The sequence below is a fragment of the Frieseomelitta varia genome, unplaced genomic scaffold (genome assembly GCF_011392965.1).
Source record: "Frieseomelitta varia isolate USP_RPSP 00005682 unplaced genomic scaffold, Fvar_1.2 scaffold_131, whole genome shotgun sequence".
Lineage (NCBI taxonomy): Eukaryota > Metazoa > Arthropoda > Insecta > Hymenoptera > Apidae > Frieseomelitta > Frieseomelitta varia.
This window is the reverse complement of record NW_025108984.1, coordinates 253,061-273,284: the sequence shown is the minus strand read 5'-3', so window position 1 is coordinate 273,284 and position 20,224 is coordinate 253,061. Positions and strand designations below refer to the sequence as shown.

At 27.4% G+C, this 20,224-nt stretch overlaps 1 protein-coding gene across 1 annotated transcript; it reads right to left on the bottom strand.

Annotated features, from left to right (window-relative positions):
• Positions 1 to 19,429, bottom strand: LOC122529874 (tumor necrosis factor receptor superfamily member wengen). The gene is made up of 5 exons (XM_043656378.1): positions 19,028 to 19,429; positions 14,302 to 14,721; positions 12,693 to 12,876; positions 2,471 to 2,599; positions 1 to 627 (listed from the first exon to the last, which is right to left on the bottom strand). Exons 2-5 carry the CDS (start codon positions 14,716 to 14,718, stop codon positions 467 to 469), a joined length of 891 nt encoding a protein of 296 aa, XP_043512313.1. The 5' UTR covers positions 14,719 to 14,721; positions 19,028 to 19,429; the 3' UTR covers positions 1 to 466.
• Between the last annotated feature and the right edge of the window lie 795 nt (positions 19,430 to 20,224).

The following is a 20,224-nucleotide window of genomic DNA, read 5'->3' as shown; positions in this document are numbered from 1 at the left end:
CCACCTGTAAATACCAGCGTTTGCCATTTTATTTCATTTATCAAATACATACATCGCATAGTTATATTACAAAGATGGCGGCTTTTAAAGCTTACAAGAAGAAATAAATAACCGAGCGGGCCAAGTCGATCGACGCTCGATCACGTTCGAGCTTCGAGACTTCGAGCAAGGATTCTTTTAAGGAGGTTTCCTCCTCCTTACTCGTACATCTACTTAAATAATAACAAGAAAAACACATTATATAAAAAGGTATAATTATTAAATTATTAAAAAAAATAATACAAATTGCCTGTTTATAACCGTCGAATGTGATTTTGTACCTTCCGGCGTTTTTCTTTTCTTTTTTTCTTTTCTCTCTCTCTCTCTCTCTCTCTCTCTCCTATTCATTACGCGAATACGAGATATAAATAGAAAAGTAATCCTGGATTTAACATTTCAATTCCCTTCGCAAGTTCACTTTGCGTTCCTACGAATCGTTGAAATTTTTCTGATTTAAAATAGTCTCGATATTTCGATGAATTTTAGCGATTTGCAATTTCTTCCCTTTCGATGGCTCTCCGTCTTCTATGTAAACGTTCCCGCTGACTTCCGGCCAATCGACCATCACGGCAGCCTCTCTTTTCCGATCTGCGAAAAGAAACCACGTGATATATTATATTTTTACAACTACACCTGCAGTGACTGTTATTAGTTATTAATTAGGATACTATTTAGGTCCTCGTAACGGCGAGGTCCTCTAAAATTTCACGTACGATTTTTTTTTTTTTTTAGGTATTTTCTTGAACACGAGAAATACAATTCCAGTTGTGTAATTATGTTATTAATAACAATTGTTTAATATTATATAATATATACTATTATTAATTATTTAATATTATGTAATATGTATTATTATTTATGTTATATTATATAATTATATAATTATGTTATATTAATTATTATTAACTATTATATAATTATATAATTATTTAATATTATATAATATATACTATTATTAATTATTTAATAATATTAACTATTATATAATTATATAATTATTTAATATTATATATTATATACTATTATTAATTATTTAATATTATGTAATATGTATCATTATTTATATTATATTATTATTAATTATTTAATATTATGTAATATGTATCATTATTTATATTATATTATTATTAATTATTTAATATTATATAATATGTATCATTATTTATATTATATTATTATTAATTATTTAATATATAATATATATTATTTAATAATTATATAATATTAAATTATACGTCTGAACGTACCTCATTTGTGTTCAACAAAATAGCCAAAGAAAAAGAATCACACACTTTAGGAAGTCGTTGCTTAGGGAAGCTACTATCTTCAGATCCATAGTAGATTCAGTCGTAAAAAAAAATTAATGTTTCCACACATTGTGAGAGTTTATAGCAAATAAACAGAAAAAAAGAAAGAAAAGTATCTTACACGATGTAAAAACATCTGAGAAAGAATGAACGTTGTATTATGAAAATAAAAATTTCACGCTCCTCCCTGAAAAACGAGTCCTTCTTCACGACTAAATAATTAAATTAATCAATTACTTAAATAAATCGATTTTCATCGAAAAATAAAAGCTTTGTATGAACAAATTTTATTTCACATTAATGCTGAGATTAGACCAATTCTCGTCTTATTTTTTTTTTTTCCCTCCAGAATCGCTCTGTGCTATTATTCTAGTATAATATAAAATAAAATTTTCTTTCTTTTGAAATCTCAGTATGCGTGTGAATATATAATTATACTGATGCTAATTAATTACGACTAATGCTAATTAATTACAATGCACATAGATTAGTCCTTAACTCCAAATTTTGAAGAAACGAAAAAATTATATTATCTATTTTTAATTTATCGACTATCTTCAATTTACTCCTGTCTAGTTGAAGCTTTTTTTATCCCAAAATTGCAATATTTTCTTTAGTTTTAAATATATTTAAGTATAACCAAATGCACAGGCAAAACAAATAATAAATTTGTTACTTCACGAATAATTTCTATCCAGTGACATACCGACGAAGTTCAAAAAGAAAGCGACGAATTATCGTTTACGGTTTGGTCACTCGTTATGGTCCGCAATCTAGTTGCCAGCGCAAGTGGTTAATTTCCTACGCTTTCACTTTCGGAACATTATCATCTAAAGTTCATAATACCGATTTTTCTTACTGGTTAAATCTTTAGTTTATTTTTCTGAACTTATATAAAATTTGTTTTCATGCATTTTTTTTTCTTTTTGTCATAAATGCATAAACGCAAATTTTTTGAAATTCAGGACGTTTTACCTCAGAAAAGTTTCTTTTATTCCGAACCGTCAACATTCAATGTCATTGCAGGTGCATTACATTTTCATATTATCATTTTCTACATTCTCAATGCAATTTAAATTCGAGGCTAATAATATTTCTCAATTTTACAACGATTCTTTACTCACCTAAGAGTTTCTCGAGATATTGGCACCTTGTTTCCGGATCGTCAGGGCTCATGGGTGCGCCAACAACCAGTTCGGCTAGTTCCGCCTTCACTATTAAATTTAATCGAGCCGAGATCTCTTCTAGACCCACTGCAAAAGTTCAACAGTTCTTTACTCTACACGAACTTCAACAGGCTTCTAACTTCTTCTTTATTTTCTACAATTTTTCTCTCTTTGAACCAGTTCTCGCTACTGCAGAGCCTGTTCTTAAAAGAGGTGATACACTCTCGCTCAAAAGCTTTCAGTCTTGCACGAATTCAATACTCGTATTTATCGTAGATGAAACAAATTTTTAAATCATAGCAGCGTCTAGTATTGATGATTCAGACTTTCTGATAATTTTCGTAGATTTTAATTACACATGTATAAATAATAATTAGATAGGTTTAATAATACAGGTGGGTATCCTATAACGAACAGTGATCCTTATTTTAAGTCAAAACACTTACGAATATGTTACAATGAACATAACAGATACGGAAATATCTATTATTTTTATTTATCTTTATATTTATTTAATATAATAATATTTAATTATATATAATTATATACAATATTATACATTATATAATAATTTTCATAATTTTCATATTTTTATAAAATTACACGTGCGTGCAATGTATACAATTTACTATAATATATAATATATAATATAATATATAATATATATAAATTAAAAAATATAATATATAACATATATAAATTAAAAAGTATAATATATAATATATATAAATTAAAAAATATAATATATAACATATATAAATTAAAAAGTATAATATATAATATATATAAATTAAAAAATATATATTTTACAAATTCTACATTTTACGCATTTTGTATTAAAAATGTAGGTACTATCTCTAAATATAAATGCTACAACATAGCAAACAAGATTCTAAAATGTATTAGTTCATATCCCACTATAATGTTTTGTAACTCTACATTATGGCAATAAATGATCAAATTTCATTTATATATAAATTATGAAATTCAATAATTGAACAATTTTTTCAAAACAAAGGAATTAGTACAGTGTGCAAACGTAGCAAGGATCGTAAGTTCTTTGTTATACAGTATGATTCATAACTGATGGTGCTATGGGTACAATAAGAAAAAATAAAATGAAAATGTGAAATGAAACTTTGTCATACGATGGCTTTATTTTTTAGAAAGAATATTTGTCAAATATATTTGAATCTAATTCTGAACTAAAAAGGAATTAATAATAATCAGTACGAGGTTATTCTGCATGCGAAAGATAAGTAGAAAATGCAGAATAAAATTTTTCTACTTAAGATCTCATGTTTTCAAGAAAAACAGACTTTGGATATGTTTAGCTAAGAATTTTAATTTAAGAATTTATGAATTTTCAAGTTGAATTTTCTCGAAAATGAAGTGTCTTGTGAACAGATTGTATTTTGTGTTTCAGATTTATTTTCATAGGCAGGATAAAAAAAAAAGTCTATTTCTCCTTCACTCAGTCTGGAATTAGCTAAATTTAATTTAAACACAAATTGATAAATTCTCAAACCTGATTTCCTCAAAGAACAAAGCTTCATGCTTTTAACTTTTTTCTGTATGTATTTAATATTTATTGTCTATTAAATATTTATATAAAATATATATATAATATTATGTAAGATATAATATATTTATACATATATATATTATATTTATATTATATATATTATGTATTATATTTTTATTATTTATATTATATATATTATATATTATATTTATATATTATTTATATTATTTATTATTATTTAATATTATTTAATATTAATTTATTAACAATAATATATTCATATTATATTTATATATTATTTATATTATTTATTTAATATTAATTTATTAACAATAATATATTTATATTATATTTATATAAAATAATATATATATAATAATAATAATTATTGTGTATTTATCATTATGCACGTGACATTTCATTTGCAACTCTTTCATCATCTAATCTATTCTTCAACGCATTGACGCAAATGACGGCTATCGTCGTCATGCATGTTTTTGCTAAAATAGTAAAAACAAATGTATCGCGCGTACGTATGCATATATTTTCAACAATGGTAATGGCTTTGTATTTAAAAAGGAATTTGAATTGTTCGTTTTGAATTGTTCGTATTGGTTCAGAAATGTGAGATAATACCTTTTAAATAACGAAGTGTACGTCAATCGTTTATAGTTATGAAATACAACGTCAGAAATACATTTCATATCTTTTTCCAACCAGAATTTACAAAATAACTGTTCCAGGTCAGAATTTACAATAATGTACAAAATTGAAGAAAACTGGGATATTTTTAACATTGTGATTACTTCAATTTAATATATCTTAGTCTTTAATGGTTTGACAATTGGTTTCTTATGAAATCTGACGTTCACAACCATTTCCAGTGGTTAGGAGCTCCGTTTCGTTGTTATTTATTTTCAATTGGCAATCCAGTGAAGGAAGTTGGAACGATCGTATCGTCTACCTAAGAATGGAATGCGAGTTGAACGACTATGGAATGCAGTTCTGCTTTCTCAAGGCCCCATGGGATGAATCTAACGATAGTCTCGCTCCGGACCAAAGTCGTGTTGTTCTTTAAAGGGAAGAAAGGGCTAACCAGCTCGGAGCTTCAGTTAAGAAAATAAATGCTACGTGCTTCTTCTGACAAGTATTTTCTCAAATTGTACCCTCCGACATACCACAAGCTTCATTGCAATACCAATAAAAACGATTTGGAAAAATTTAAATGAAGGCAACACTTCAAAATTTCGAATATTTCGGTTTTATTGTAAATTTATACGATAAATTTTATCTTCGACGTGAGAATTTGCTTTCACATAAAAAGATCTTTTCTTTTTTTAAAGAAAATTTTTTTTAACTCTTAACTGACACGGCTATTTATAGTTAAATTACTTAGTTGTTAGTTTCAGAATTTTTAATTTTAGTAAATTTCACTGCGAAAACTTTTAAATTTAAGATTCATCGAGTTTATAAAATATTTTAGTAACATTTGTAAAAATTTTAATTCATCATATTATATATTAATATTAATCATTATATAATATATTAATAATCATATTCATTATATTATATAATATATATTAATATAAATATATTATATAATAATTATATAATATATATTAATGTAAATATATATAAATATAAATACATTATATAATCATTATATAATATATATTACTATAAATATATTAATATATGAATAATCATATTCATCATATTACATATTAATCATTATATAATATATTAATCATATTATTACAGAGACTATACATGTTAACAATCGATATAATTTGAGAGCTTAAAAACTGAATGTTCAGAATGACATAAAAATAAAATCATCGTTCATAGAATATTACAAGATCAAACGAATTATCTAAACCATTTAAAAAAAAAAAAAAATCGCAAGAGAAATAAGAGACTAATATTGCAAGAACAATCATTACTATAATTATATCACGGTTAATGTTACAATTACTTTTATACATGTGCAACAATGCAAATCACTTCGCGAAGATCCGTGTTGGAGAATTATCGTTAATTCGTCATGATTGAAGAACATTGTTGAGGGGAATCAGGTAATGGAGTCTAACAGAGGAGAAGCGGGCTACACTCACAGTCCCCCGGCTTTAGTAAGCAGAGCCAGCAATGAAACGGTACCGAATGCACGATCATTCCGCTTGTATTACCAATCCGTTAGTGAGAATGCCGACAATACCTTCTGTTTCCAATTGAGGAACACGTCAAACACAATTACATTTGCCAGCAATATCCGTGCAGATTTGCTTGGCTAAAATTTATCAAAACTTGGCCCCAACAGCTCTGGTTGAATTCCATTCACATGGATTACACGCTTAATGTAGAAATCAATTAAATTTTCACTCGTTAGACTGTGTTCATCAACGATGCTTCAATATATTGTTCATTTTTTATTTTCATAGATACTCTTGCTTTACCTTTTGGAAATTTTAGATTTCTTGTTTCAACTTCAGTTTTAATAATTAATTTCATTTGAGGGCTTTAAACGTAACTCAATTTTATTTAAGTTAATTTTTAACTTAATTTTATTTAAGTATTTTATGTAAACATTTTTAGTATTTTTATTGTTTCAAGTATGTGCATTACGTAAGTTAGTTTTCATTTAAGTAAGTTCATGTAAGTGTTAACATATATTTTAGTCATTTTGAGTATATTATTTGAAATTAGTTTTATTTCTTATTTGTTTATTTTATTCTGTCCTAGTTTTATTTTATCATGTTAGTGCACTTTACACTTGGTATATTCTAGGTATATTATGTACCTTTATATTTTATATATTCTATACCTTCAGTATATTTTATATATTCTCATAATTTCTTTCAGTGTTTAATTTTTAGAAAGATCAAAACATATTCGACTGAAGGAACTATGATAATTCAAATGAACATACCAAATCTGGTGATTGAAATTTAATTGTAAAATTTTTCTACATATTTACAATTAGACCGTGAGCATTTATATAAATTTATATTTTCATAAATAATACAACAAAAAATAGATAAAAAATTATTTTATCAATTAAATATTATGAAAAATAAAATATTTTGTATCTTTTGCATATTACGTACATTCTGCGCATTGTTGCATCTTTATATTTTTCGTAAATAGATAAAAAACCATTTTCCATTTATAATCAATTTTTTACCTCCGTTTTTTTTTTTTGTAAATCTTCATTTTTACAAACAGAATTCTACTTCTCAGAAAAATAATACTATGGTTATTACAAGAGTAGAGTAGGTTACAGGAAACATCATGCGTGAAACCGGCATTGAAATCAAAATAGTAGTGCTTCATTCATACCAACGAGTCAAAGGTTTTTCACAAATGTCTAGTAGTGATGGGATTAAGTGTAGATCGAATAACAACCAATTACATATTTCCAGCAAGCATTTATATCAATAAACTAATAAATCGTCATAAATTTGTTTTGTAAATGTAATGTTATAAATTTAACTCTAACATAACAAGTAATGTTTTATTTTACATTTCATCGTGTAAAACTCATTTCCACTACTTGTTGGAGTTTTCTTTTCAAATTTCATATTATCTAGTTTATGGAAAAATACAAAGTGTGTTTAACGTCTATGATAAAACTAACAGACTATACAGAAAGTAAAATCGACTTCAGTTCAGCCTGATCAAATCTCTAGCTGCATACTTCTTTACATAAAAATCTAAATTTCTATAAAAATTCAATCTCTTCTTTTAATGTAAAATTTGTTGAAAATTGTTTTCAAAAAACAGTTATCTATATCATAATAATTTGTATTATAATAACTGTGATTAACTAGAAAATCAATTATAATCATAAAAGTTGAATTATAAATAGAATTATTACACATTACATGTTATGTATTATTATTATTATTATTATTATTGTCATATTACATGTTATTAATTAAACTATCACATATTATTATGTCACACATATCAGTTATAGTTATGTATATTTTTATGTAAATACTATATATGCTGCACATATCAGTTATATACTTATATTATTCTAATATTTATCGTATATTGTATACTGTAATTTTCATTACAATACTCACATGATAAATATTCATCGTATCAAGAATGTATGCATGCATAAAACTCAAAAAATTGTCTCTCATAAAAAAAAAAAAAGAAAAAGACACCACGCGTCAGAAAATTTTATTAAAAAAACTACAATTAAAATATCGAAAATTTAAGGAAATAAATAATTTCATAATTATAACAGACACTATAATGTACTTGAATGATCGAGATGCAAGTAAAAATATGCTCGTGATCAAGTCAACAAAAGTAAAAATTATTGGAAAACGTGGAAAAGAGAAGTCATAGAAAACAGGCTGATTCCATTGTACTACAATAATTACAATTCTATCGTTAACCTATTAATCATAAAAATTGAACTGCAATTAACACGCTGTCCAGTGATTATTTTATTACGTGTCACACGTGCACAATAATTACATTACCAGATACTCATTTCACGTGCTATGAAATCATCAGGAATTTGGGAGAACAAATAACAGCACAATTAAACAAACACTGACGCAGCAATAAATGTACGACCGTGTCCGTAAGGCAGAGACGTTTGTGAAAAGATTGAAACAATCGAACGGGTTGATTCCATTGCTAGATAGTACGCTTCCTCGGGAAGCGTGGGTGGCAGCGAGATGGTGAGGAGGAAAAGGGGTGAAGAGGTGTCGGGAAGAACGGGAGAGGGTTCCGGCGTTGATGAGTTCTGCGTAACGCTCGTTATGCAAATGCGGGTAGTAACATCGTACAAACGTTCATTGTAGATCATAACACCATTCGAAACTTCTTTCCTCGAACACACGTGCGTATGCACGGGTAAGTATACGTGCGCGCGTACGCGTATTCGTTGCATTCAACGAGTGATAGCCCGATCAATCCTCGAATACGCGTTCAAGCCTCTCATTTCTGAACATCGGTAACGGCGATTTGCAAACATTGGCCGTTTGCAGCTTTACAACGCTGGACGAACCGTAAGGAATTTAAAGCGGCCGGGTCACGCGATTTCGTACGCTGTGTTATTTAAAACGTTACGAAAAGTTTCAACAGCCTGCCGATTGTCTCTCCCGCCATCGAGCTGCTCAATGACGCGAACAATTAGATGTGAAAACCATCGGAGCCAATGGAAATAACCTTCAGCCTGACATCGACAGTTATTATTCTTATTTGTCATAATTTTTATCCTTTTGCGTAACTTTGTATTCATTGTATGCAGAAATTGTTATATTATCCAATTATGTATTATATATACACGTCGTGAGTGTACATAAATTTGCACGTGAAAAATTTTGCACAAATGTTATATATAAATTTATGTATAAGAAATATGCATAAGTGTATATATAGTCAATTTATATGTGAAACTTTTGTGTAAATGTTATGTACAAATATTATGCGCAAATTTGAATATAAAATAAATATATAAAATAATATTGTACAAATTGTACAAATATTGTAAATTTGCATATATTTTGGATTATAGGAGTATTCAATTTTCTAAAAGAGTCATCATCAAGTATATTTTGAAGCAAGTATGTATGTATATCTTGAAAGTTTGATCTAAACATAAAGGAAGAATTTGAATAATCCGAAACACTTTAAGTTTAAAAATTAATAAAATCAATTAATTCTTTTTTTACATGCTATTTTTATACATGCTATTTTAATTTTACAAGTAAAAATGTAACAAAAGGAGAAAAGAGAGATTCCTCTAAACATAAAAAAAAGGAAGAATTTCTATAATTCAGAACACTTTAAGTTTAAAAATTAATAAAATCAATTAATTCTTTTTTTTTACATGCTATTTTTATACATGCTACGTGCTATTTCAATTTTACAAGCTAAAATGTAACAGAAGGAGAAAAGAGAGATTCCTCTAAAAATTGAGGATTCAACTCAAACAACGTCATGGGTAATTCTATAACAAGTTGCATTCGAATACAAAAGAACTATAAAAGTTAGGTGTATTCCACTTAATAATTTAAACCAACTATTAGAATCATTCTTCATCTTCAACATCTTACATTTTAGTAAAATTGAAGAATCTAAACTCCTCAATTTAATAATAATAGTAAATTATTCAAATACACATCCTGTTTAAAATGTGTGTCAATTACACGTAGTATTACACACATGCACAATGGAATTTTTTGGAAGGTGCTGACATGATATCATGCTTGCTGATAAAGAAAAATTTTTGAACTGACCTCGGTCTAATAAAAGCAAATTAGCTTCCAAAACAGAAACGCATGTTTTACAAGCGACGTGTAATCACAGATGACATAAGTTGGTAAACGAGTACAAAGAGAACGCGGAACGGAGCATCATGAAAGAAATGAGAAGCATCGGACACCGGGACGTCATATCCGGGCGTGATAGATCGAGCCAAGGTGAGCAGAGGTCGTGAGCGGCCCTCTAATGAAGAAAATCTGTCTTGCATTTTAAAGGACTTCTTATCCCCCTCCAAGGAAACACGTAACAATCCTTTGGAATCGAATGTAACAAAATACCAGAACGTGAAATTTTATTAATGCTTAGTACACATGCTGCACCACTTTTGCATTGTATACTTTTGTATCCCTTTGCTGTTGTTGCCCGTACGCTATCGTTTTGCCCATTTTTGGTGGAATACAATTTAGTTATATGCAATTAAAGACTGGCTTTATTAAAACTGTCATAAAATATTGTGGCATGATGCAATTTATTCTTTATTTTGAAGATTAATACCGTAGAAATATTGTATTATTTTTCAATATTACTGAATATTATTATATTATTTTAAATATTGAATATACTGAATATCATTATTTTTGAATATTATTGAATATATTGAATATCATTATTTTTGAATATTACTATATTAGTTTGAATATTATTGAATATACTGAATATTATTATATTATTTTAAAACTTATTGAATATTATTATATTATTTTAAATATTATTGAATATATTGAATATCATTATTTTTGAATATTACTATATTATTTTGAATATTATTGAATATACTGAATATTATTATATTATTTTAAATATTATTGAATATATTGAATATTATTATATTATTTTAAATATTATTGAATATATTGAATCATTATTTTTGAATGTTAGTATATTATTTTGAATATTATTGAATATACTGAATATTATTATATTATTTTAAATATTATTGAATATATTGAATCATTATTTTTGAATGTTAGTATATTATTTTGAATATTATTGAATATACTGAATATTATTATATTATTTTAAATATTATTGAATATATTGAATATTATTATATTATTTTGAATATTATTGAATATTATTTTTATAAATATTATTATTAACATATCGTAAAAGCTCATTATATTGAACTTGTTTGGTTGTCTATAGGTAAGACAAACGAGATCCTCTCAAATTAGTGGAAAAACTATCTATTAATTCTAGCATTATTACTTAAAATGTTACCAATGAACACTTTGATAATGAAGTAATTTTAAGATTCCATTGATTGCAAAGTTTTAAATAAACAATTTATATATTATTTGATATATATATGTATGTATTTACTTGTAAAAAAAATGTATATGTATTTGCTTTCATAAAGAAAACAATAAGAACTACTTTTAATTAATTTTGCTAATACAAATCAATGCACACACTTATGAATGAGAGTATGTTTAATCGAATATTTTACTACTTTGTTTCAATGTGTCTTCAAGATCATAAAAATTTTATCTGTATATTTTTTTCATATATAAAAGGTTCCAGAATTTAAGAATCAAAATTATCTATATTCTATGACTGTAATCAAACAAAGTACACTATTATAAATATGGACCATTTAAAGCTTCATTAAAGAATAATAATAAAAATACAAAATACAAAAAGTAAAAATATTATTTTGACCAATAATATTGCCTCCGGTATCGAAATGAGTTTCATAAGGCAACCAACTTAGCAAAAATATTTGATATAGAATATTATATAACAATTAATGTTGCAACTATAATTAATATGAATTGTGAAGCTATTCTTGTCTCGTAGCATCGTAAAATTAAAAGTCCATTCTATTTATTATAACTTTTTAGTAAAGCTTTATATAATTATGTTTATATGACAATTTTTGTTTAATTATACTCATAGAACATAATGATAAATTTTTGCTGATAAACAATTTGCTGGGACAGATATACTGTATTTCTCACCTAATCTCTTTTGTTTAAAAGCTTTCGAATTGCAAAGGATGTCTTATTAAATAATGAAATATTTTCAATTTTCAATTTTTCTTTGTCTTACAATGTTTTATAAAGTAGATATCATTTCGATATGTAAACAACAAAAAAGTATGATCAATGAACTAAACTGTGAATTTTAAGCAAAAATTGCAAATTAAAAAGTAGAATAATAAGATAGATAATAGATAATAAAACAGAGAATAGAAAATTGTTTTACACGTCAGTATTATGGAAAGCATACTTTAGATACTTTATATATATTTTTCACATCATCACATCCTGTGAAATTTTTCATTCTTGCATTTACTACAAGTGAATAAAAACCTGCAACGACTATTACTAATGATAAATATAAATTCTTATAAATTCCTACCGGGCTCGAAGTTTTTCTTCATCCGTCGCCACTGTCTCGCGTAGAACAAAGCCGAGCATCCTGCGACCAGAAAAAAGAGAATACAGGCACACACGGCAAGGATCAATGCGACTGTTTGCCAATCCCATAGGATTCTCTCCTTAGAAATAGCCGCGCTTCTTGGATATGAAGGCTCGTTCAGTAGCTGAAATTTCATCGTAGAATTAAATTTCACAGACGTTTCAATCACTGAAAAATGCGCAATAATTTTAAATCACTAAAACAGACTACCGCAGAATTCTATTTATCTAAACTTCATTTTTCTATTGAGGTGAAATTTCCAAAATTTAATGCTCCTATTAATAAATAAAGAATAACAAAATTATATTGGAAGTATGATTTTATGAGAAAACATAATTTGAAAACTATGCCAAGTATGTATATCTATTCACCTAATTTTTCATTAATTTACAAAAGTAAGTAGAAAATTTAGAATAAAATTTCTTGGTTTAACACTATACCTACTAGTTTGTGATAAGTAAATGTTTTATATGTAAACCGATATCATTCAAATGATACTAAATAAAATAAATAGATCTAATTATATCTCTATTTAAAATCAACATTAATTTTAACAAAAATAATTGTAAGTTTTTGGTAATTCTAAAAAGATAAACTCTAAATCCTATCGTTTTGACAAATTTGACTGGTTTTAAAGAATGTTTAATGAAGAATTTAGTACATACACATACTCGATAAATTTCCAAATCCGATTTTCTCAAAAACAAAAAGATTTCTTCTACATCTTGTATCTTATTTTCATAGGCAAAACAATCTTCCAGTAAAAAATTAATCAAATACACATCTTTTCAAACTTAATATTTTCAAAAATGAACAAATTCTGTTACTTCTGATGTTCAGCTTATTATTGCTTTAATTCTATTCTACTTGTATATTATTTTAATGACATCTTAATATTACTTTTAACTAAAAAATCTACCTGATTTTCTCAGGAATGAACGCATTTCATTACTCTTTATTTTTATCTTATTATTAGTTTAATATTCTATTCTACTTACATTATTCTTGATTTTTATTTTATTATTATTTTAATATTCTACTCTACTTATATAATTATTATTTCAATGATATTTTAATATTACTTTAAGTCAAAGAATTTATCTAACTTCGTCTGTACCACAATATACAACATACTCATTTGCTAAATCGATTATACTTCACAGAACAAAAAGAGTAAAGAAATTAATATTCCTTTTTAAAATTCTCTTTAAAATTCAAACTAAAATAAACATTACGTATCATTGCAGTGGCTTCTGTCTAACGACATAAAAAATGCATAAAATAATCGTGATTCTAAAATAAATTTGTTTACTAATTACTAAAGAAATGTATTACTAATTATTAAAGAAATGTATTACTAATTACTAATTACTAAAGAAATGTATTGTAAATATAAAAAGTTAAGCGTCAATCAAATGCTTTGGCGCTAAAGTTAAAAGAAAATCCAAGAAGCGAACATAATAATATGTACACACGTACATGAGTCGTTTTCCTTTCAATGCAATAAAAATTCGAGTATAATCAACATCATTGTAGATCTTAATTATACCTGGTTCTTCGTTTTCGACTGACTATCTCGCTCCGAGTTATCGACAAAGTCCTTCGATTCTTGCCTAATCTGTTGCTGGTCCAAATCCGGGAACCTCCACAGCATCTTCGAAGTGACCGCTTCGAGGCTTCTTTGGCCGGTCTCTGGTCGTTTCCTGGTCGAAAGGAAAGACCAGTCGAGCTCGAGGGCGGACAATGGTCCGCAAATAGCATCCTTATAAATCGCGCAGGGACTCAAAGTAAATTCAGGAGAACATCTGGTGCAAGGCCAACAGGTAGCACGCTCGACCGACCAAAATTCGAAACCCGGCTTACAGACCGGATATCGAGGAGCGGATGTTGAGCAGCCAGCCTTGCGGAGACTGACCAATAGCAGCAGCACGGCCAACAGATATCCCCGATTAGGCTCCCGAGGCATCACCTGAAACAATTTTTACACTGATTGCATTTTAAATAATTTCTCAATCACCTCTACTCTGTAATAACCTAATAAACTATGGATTCTTGTGCAAATTCATATCTTTGACTTTGAGAATATAACGAGAAAAAAATTCAGTCTCAGCTCAGAAAATTGTTTGTGACGTTATGAAGTATTATAGGAGGCAAGATATTATCTTGGATATTTTATATACTTTTTCATATTGTGTGCATTGTGTGCATATTACACCTCCACATTTCATATCATGTCCATTACGTGCATAAAAATCTGCAGTCTAATAATTTATTTATTTACTTAGTGGAAATTTTTAAGTTCAAGGCTGCAAAGATAACATTTCAGTGCGATTTTTATCTCTTTGGATTAACGTTTAACTTCAAAATTAAAATCCAATTGTAATCAAGTTTCAGGAGCAAAGAGCGATAGATATAAAATGTAATCAAATACAAATATATACAAGTATATACATTTTTAATCCTAGAGAAATTAACTGATAAATTTAAAAAGGAGAATTTTCAAGGATGAAGGAGGAACAGTAATTTTGCAAGAAGTAACGAAATCGGCAAATAATAATGATGACTGACAATAATTAATATTAAACTTAACAAATAATCATTTCGTTTCAAACTGACGTTCAATTTAAATAATGTAAACAGAAATGATGTATAGATATATGTGTTTCAATGCTCTAAAATTACAGAATGTACTTTAATACTTTAAAAATTGCACGCTTCTCTTCAAATTTGTCCCTAGTATTCAATAACATTCTAAGTTTTACAGAACATTTTCTCATATTTTCAATTTTATGCAATATTGCTTCATTATGTTATATTGTTAGAGTGACGAGATGCAACTTTTTGGCTCAATCGGCACGTACATCGATACGATAATGAAGTGACACTGTATAAGATATGTATATATTGATATTCATACAAAACTTAACGTTAAATTCACTACAGACTATATACATAGATATAGAAACTGAGTGTTGATACATACAGGATGTTCCCGGGTTAAATCGTCAAAATTTAGATGTGAATTTAGGAATCCTAAAACAAACAAATTTTTTCCTCTAGAAAGTATGCTCGCAAATGTTTTCTTCAAGAGACATTTACTTCTAAAGTTATTTAAACCTCCTGCGCCACGCACGTCGAGAATTTTTTGTCCCAAATTGCAACATTTTCTCAGTTTTAAGTATATTTAAATGTTGCCCAGGCAAAACAAGCGATAAGTTTATTACTTCTTAATAATTTCTATCCAGTGACATCATACCGACCATAGTTCAAAAGAAAAAGAAAGCGACGAATTATTGCATATGGTTCGGTCTCTCGTTATGGTCCGCGAACCAGTTGCCAGCGCAAAGGGTGAAGAATTAGGAATGAATAACATTGAAATATCTGTGTTACCGAGATTCATGCTTATCTCCAAGCTGAAGTTAATCATTTCGAGCAACACGTGTAATAATTACAATTATTTTTAGTAATAAATTTCAACAATTTTCTTTAGTAATAAGCCTGAATTGTTTCGATGTATATACGTTACTAAGTCCTATTTAGTAGTAAATATCTCTTGAAGAAAGCATTTACGAGCATATTTATTACGAGAAATTTGTTCGTTTTACGATCCTAAATTGATATCTAAAGTTTGGCGATTTAACCCCGGAACATCCTGTATATGGGTATAGAAAAATTGTAACTGAGCGGATTTCGACGACGAACTCTTTTGAAATTAGAAGTTTATTAACAATACATCGCTAGAATAAAATATCAATTATAACGATGGCGATATATAACAATTGCACGGACATCTTCAATTAATAACCATTCTTTTAGGCAAGTGAATCATTCGTGTGAATAAAAACAATTCGTTCTTTTTAAAACAATTCGTTAAAATAATTGAGCGTGTAAAGCAGTCGTTTAACCGGCAAAACCGGCCCAGACCGTTTCCACTTCCGGCTCGTTTGCGATGTAATTACATCCGTAGTTGTATCGCGAGCGTACAGACTTATGAGTATGCGTACGCACGCGCATTAGAATAGTTTTGACATGAATCAATTGACCGCGATTCGGTCGTGATTTTGCTTAGATTTTTATTAACACTGGTATACATTTTCGATCGATCGAAACGCAACGATTGAACTACTATTAGGTAAAATGCATTTCTACAACCAATACCGATTCCAACGCAATCAATTGGATTAACGTTCTAGGTTAGCAGTTTGCGATATTGTGAACGTTGATACGCGAATGGCCGAGTAGATTGAACGACAAACTTGAATACACGAGAGGGAATGCACGAGCTGATACGATGCAATCAGTTGTCGAACGATTGGAAATAGAAAATTGTGTCACACGGATAGAAAGCGTAAGAATTCTATCTGTGGCGAAGGTTTCTCCCGGGCTATTTAAAATTTGATGCGCGCGCACGCCTCTCAATGGTACTTCTCGATTGCGTGGCGAATACGTACACGCAGTTTGCGTACTAGATATTACGGTGTAACGCAGAACGACTGCACACGAATGAATCTCGATCGAAGCTCTTTCAAGAGTAATAATATAATATAATAGATCTATGATTTCATGATAATTCTAATTTTATAAATAAAAATTAATATCTATTATATTACAAATTATATAATTATATAGATATAAATATAATTATAATATAATTAATTGTATTTTAATATATTTTAATTATATTTTGTATAATAATTATATTATAATATATTTAATATAATTATATTATAATTATATTAAACTTGTTACAAACGTAAACGTAATTAAACGTAAACAACAATTTATTATGATTATAATTATATTATAATTTATTTATTATTATTATTAATTTATCATTATTATAATTTATTATAATTATAATTATTATATTAAACATATATAAATACAATTATATTATCTATTAATATCTATTAAAATTACAAAAATATTAATTTTTAGAATTATATTGTTTTTCATACGTTTAAGTATAACATTATTAAGAATATACTTTTCATTTTTAAGTTATGAAATTATTTTAGAATAAGATATTGTTAGATCGAATTCAATAAAGATAAATATATTTTTAATTGTAAATTATAAAATTGTACCATTTATATATTTATTTCGTCAATAATTCTTATTTATAGAATTAGAATTATCATGAAATTGTAGATCTATTATGAAAAATTATATTAATTGAACTATAATTTGATAAAATCAAATAGAGATTGTAATGCACAATCTAAGTAATAAATTCGCAGCTATTTGCAAATTATTCAATGTTAAATAATTATAATTTGAATCAAACCTAATATAGATTCTTCTATGATATTGATATTTATAAATAACATGACAACAATATATCCCTTAAAAACAATTCCCAAGTATAACAATTCACAAGTATAGTATTTATATTTGAATTAATAAATTGATAAAACATAGTTTAATATAAAAAGAAATTAGTAAATTATATTAATAAACTATTTAAATTGATAAAGTGTTTAATTTTTAAACATTTGAAATAAGATAATTGATAATTAAAAATATTTAAGTTTATATTTTAATTAACAAATCGAAGTAAATATGAATCGAGATATCGGTTAAAAAATTTCACTATTGTTCCAATCGTCTGATTTTCTAAATTTATAAATCGAATTACAATAAGATTTATAATAAATATGTAATATTTGTTGTTCTCCAATATAGAATAAAATTTAATTTCACCGATTGATATCTACGACTCTTAATTTATTAGTATCTTAATAAGCGATTAACATATATTATACTATCATTCATAAGTCTCATTGATATTCTATACGTTTGCTGTGTCATTGAATACACACGTAAAAGTCAATAGCATTTCGTTATATTCCACATTTCACATGTTATCTAATTAAATGTATGTTCTCATTGAACGCATTTCAGACTTTCAACACTTTTAAATCTAAAAATTTTTTCTTTTTACAATTATAATTTTACATCAGATAAAAGAATGAAATAATTTAAATTTGAACTTAAACTTCTCTGACATTCACATCGTATAATACAACTAAGTAAATGTATGTATACGGATACGCGTGTACACACATGAATTGAACATTATACTCCGAATGTTGAATGAATTATCGTTGAATGAATGGGACTGTTTAAAATCTTACAAACGGAGATAGTACAACAGAGGTTTTAATAAACACAGCGAAGTAAAAACCTCGGAGATGAAAATAATTTTCGTTGAATTGAAATAACGCTGACAGCGAGTTTGCACGAAGAAATATTCTTACAGTAATTATACGTACGCTGCCTTCGATAAATGCAGGCCTGTCATGACGCAATCCAATCGATGTATCCAAGATCGATCACCGGAAGAGAAACCGACAAAATATCCAGGGTACACAGAAAATCATTGAACTTCCCATTCGAACAAATTCAAACGAATGATCGATCCAGACGTTGAGCTTCACAAAATTCTACGTCTCCTTAAGAGCGAAGTTAACGAAAATCTCTTTTCCACATATTGGAAATACGGACAGGAAAGGCGGTATTTCAAAAAAAAAAGAGAGAGAGAAGAAGAAAATCTCCACTTCTATGGAATAGACGCGAACCGCCCGCCAACCACAATACAACTGACTAGACTGGTTATTCTAATTTCCGCCCACGATCCTCCCTAGCGAAGAGAACACGTTTGTGAGAAGGAGGGAGATACTGAAAGGAAAGAGACGCACAGAGGTGGAAGAAGATGAAAGAAGACAGAGGGAGCCACGCGGTAAAATAAGAAGAAAGAGAGAGGAAATAGGGATGGCTTTAAACGTCGCCACCTATTGTTGACAGTGCAATAACTAACAGTGAAAGATGTTTCACGAACTTAAAGCGTACGATTTTCTGCTAATGGCAATTGGTCTGTTAAGAAAATAATAAAACGCGCAGGACGTGTGAAAAATATTTTACGTAGATATGATGAGATGTATCGAAATTAAATTAAAATGTCAATCTCTCTTAATACGTTATAGAATATATAAATGGAATTGAATATTACAATTTGAAACAAACTCTGTTTTCTCTGTATAATTTGAGATCGATAACATTATACAATTATCGTATGTGTGTGTGTGTGTGTGTGTGTGTGTGTGTATTTAATAATTTTAATAGTTTCATTTAAAAAGTTTTAACGCAATTTTTATTATGTTTCAATTTTCGGATATGTATATTATTACGTAAGTTTTATACAGGAGATTCTTTTTTTATATTTAGCTGAAATAAGTTTTAAAATCTTTAAAATTTATTAATGAAAATATTTCTAAATTGTAATGGTAAAAGATAACATAGAAAATATAATAAATATTTTTAAAAAAACGTAACAAACGTGAACTTAAAATTTTGATTCAAGTTTATCGAGTTATATCTACATCTATATGTAAGTACATATTTACATAAATAATTTGAATTCGTGTTTAGTGAATAATGAGTACGTTAAATTAGTGAAGTATTGTTAAATT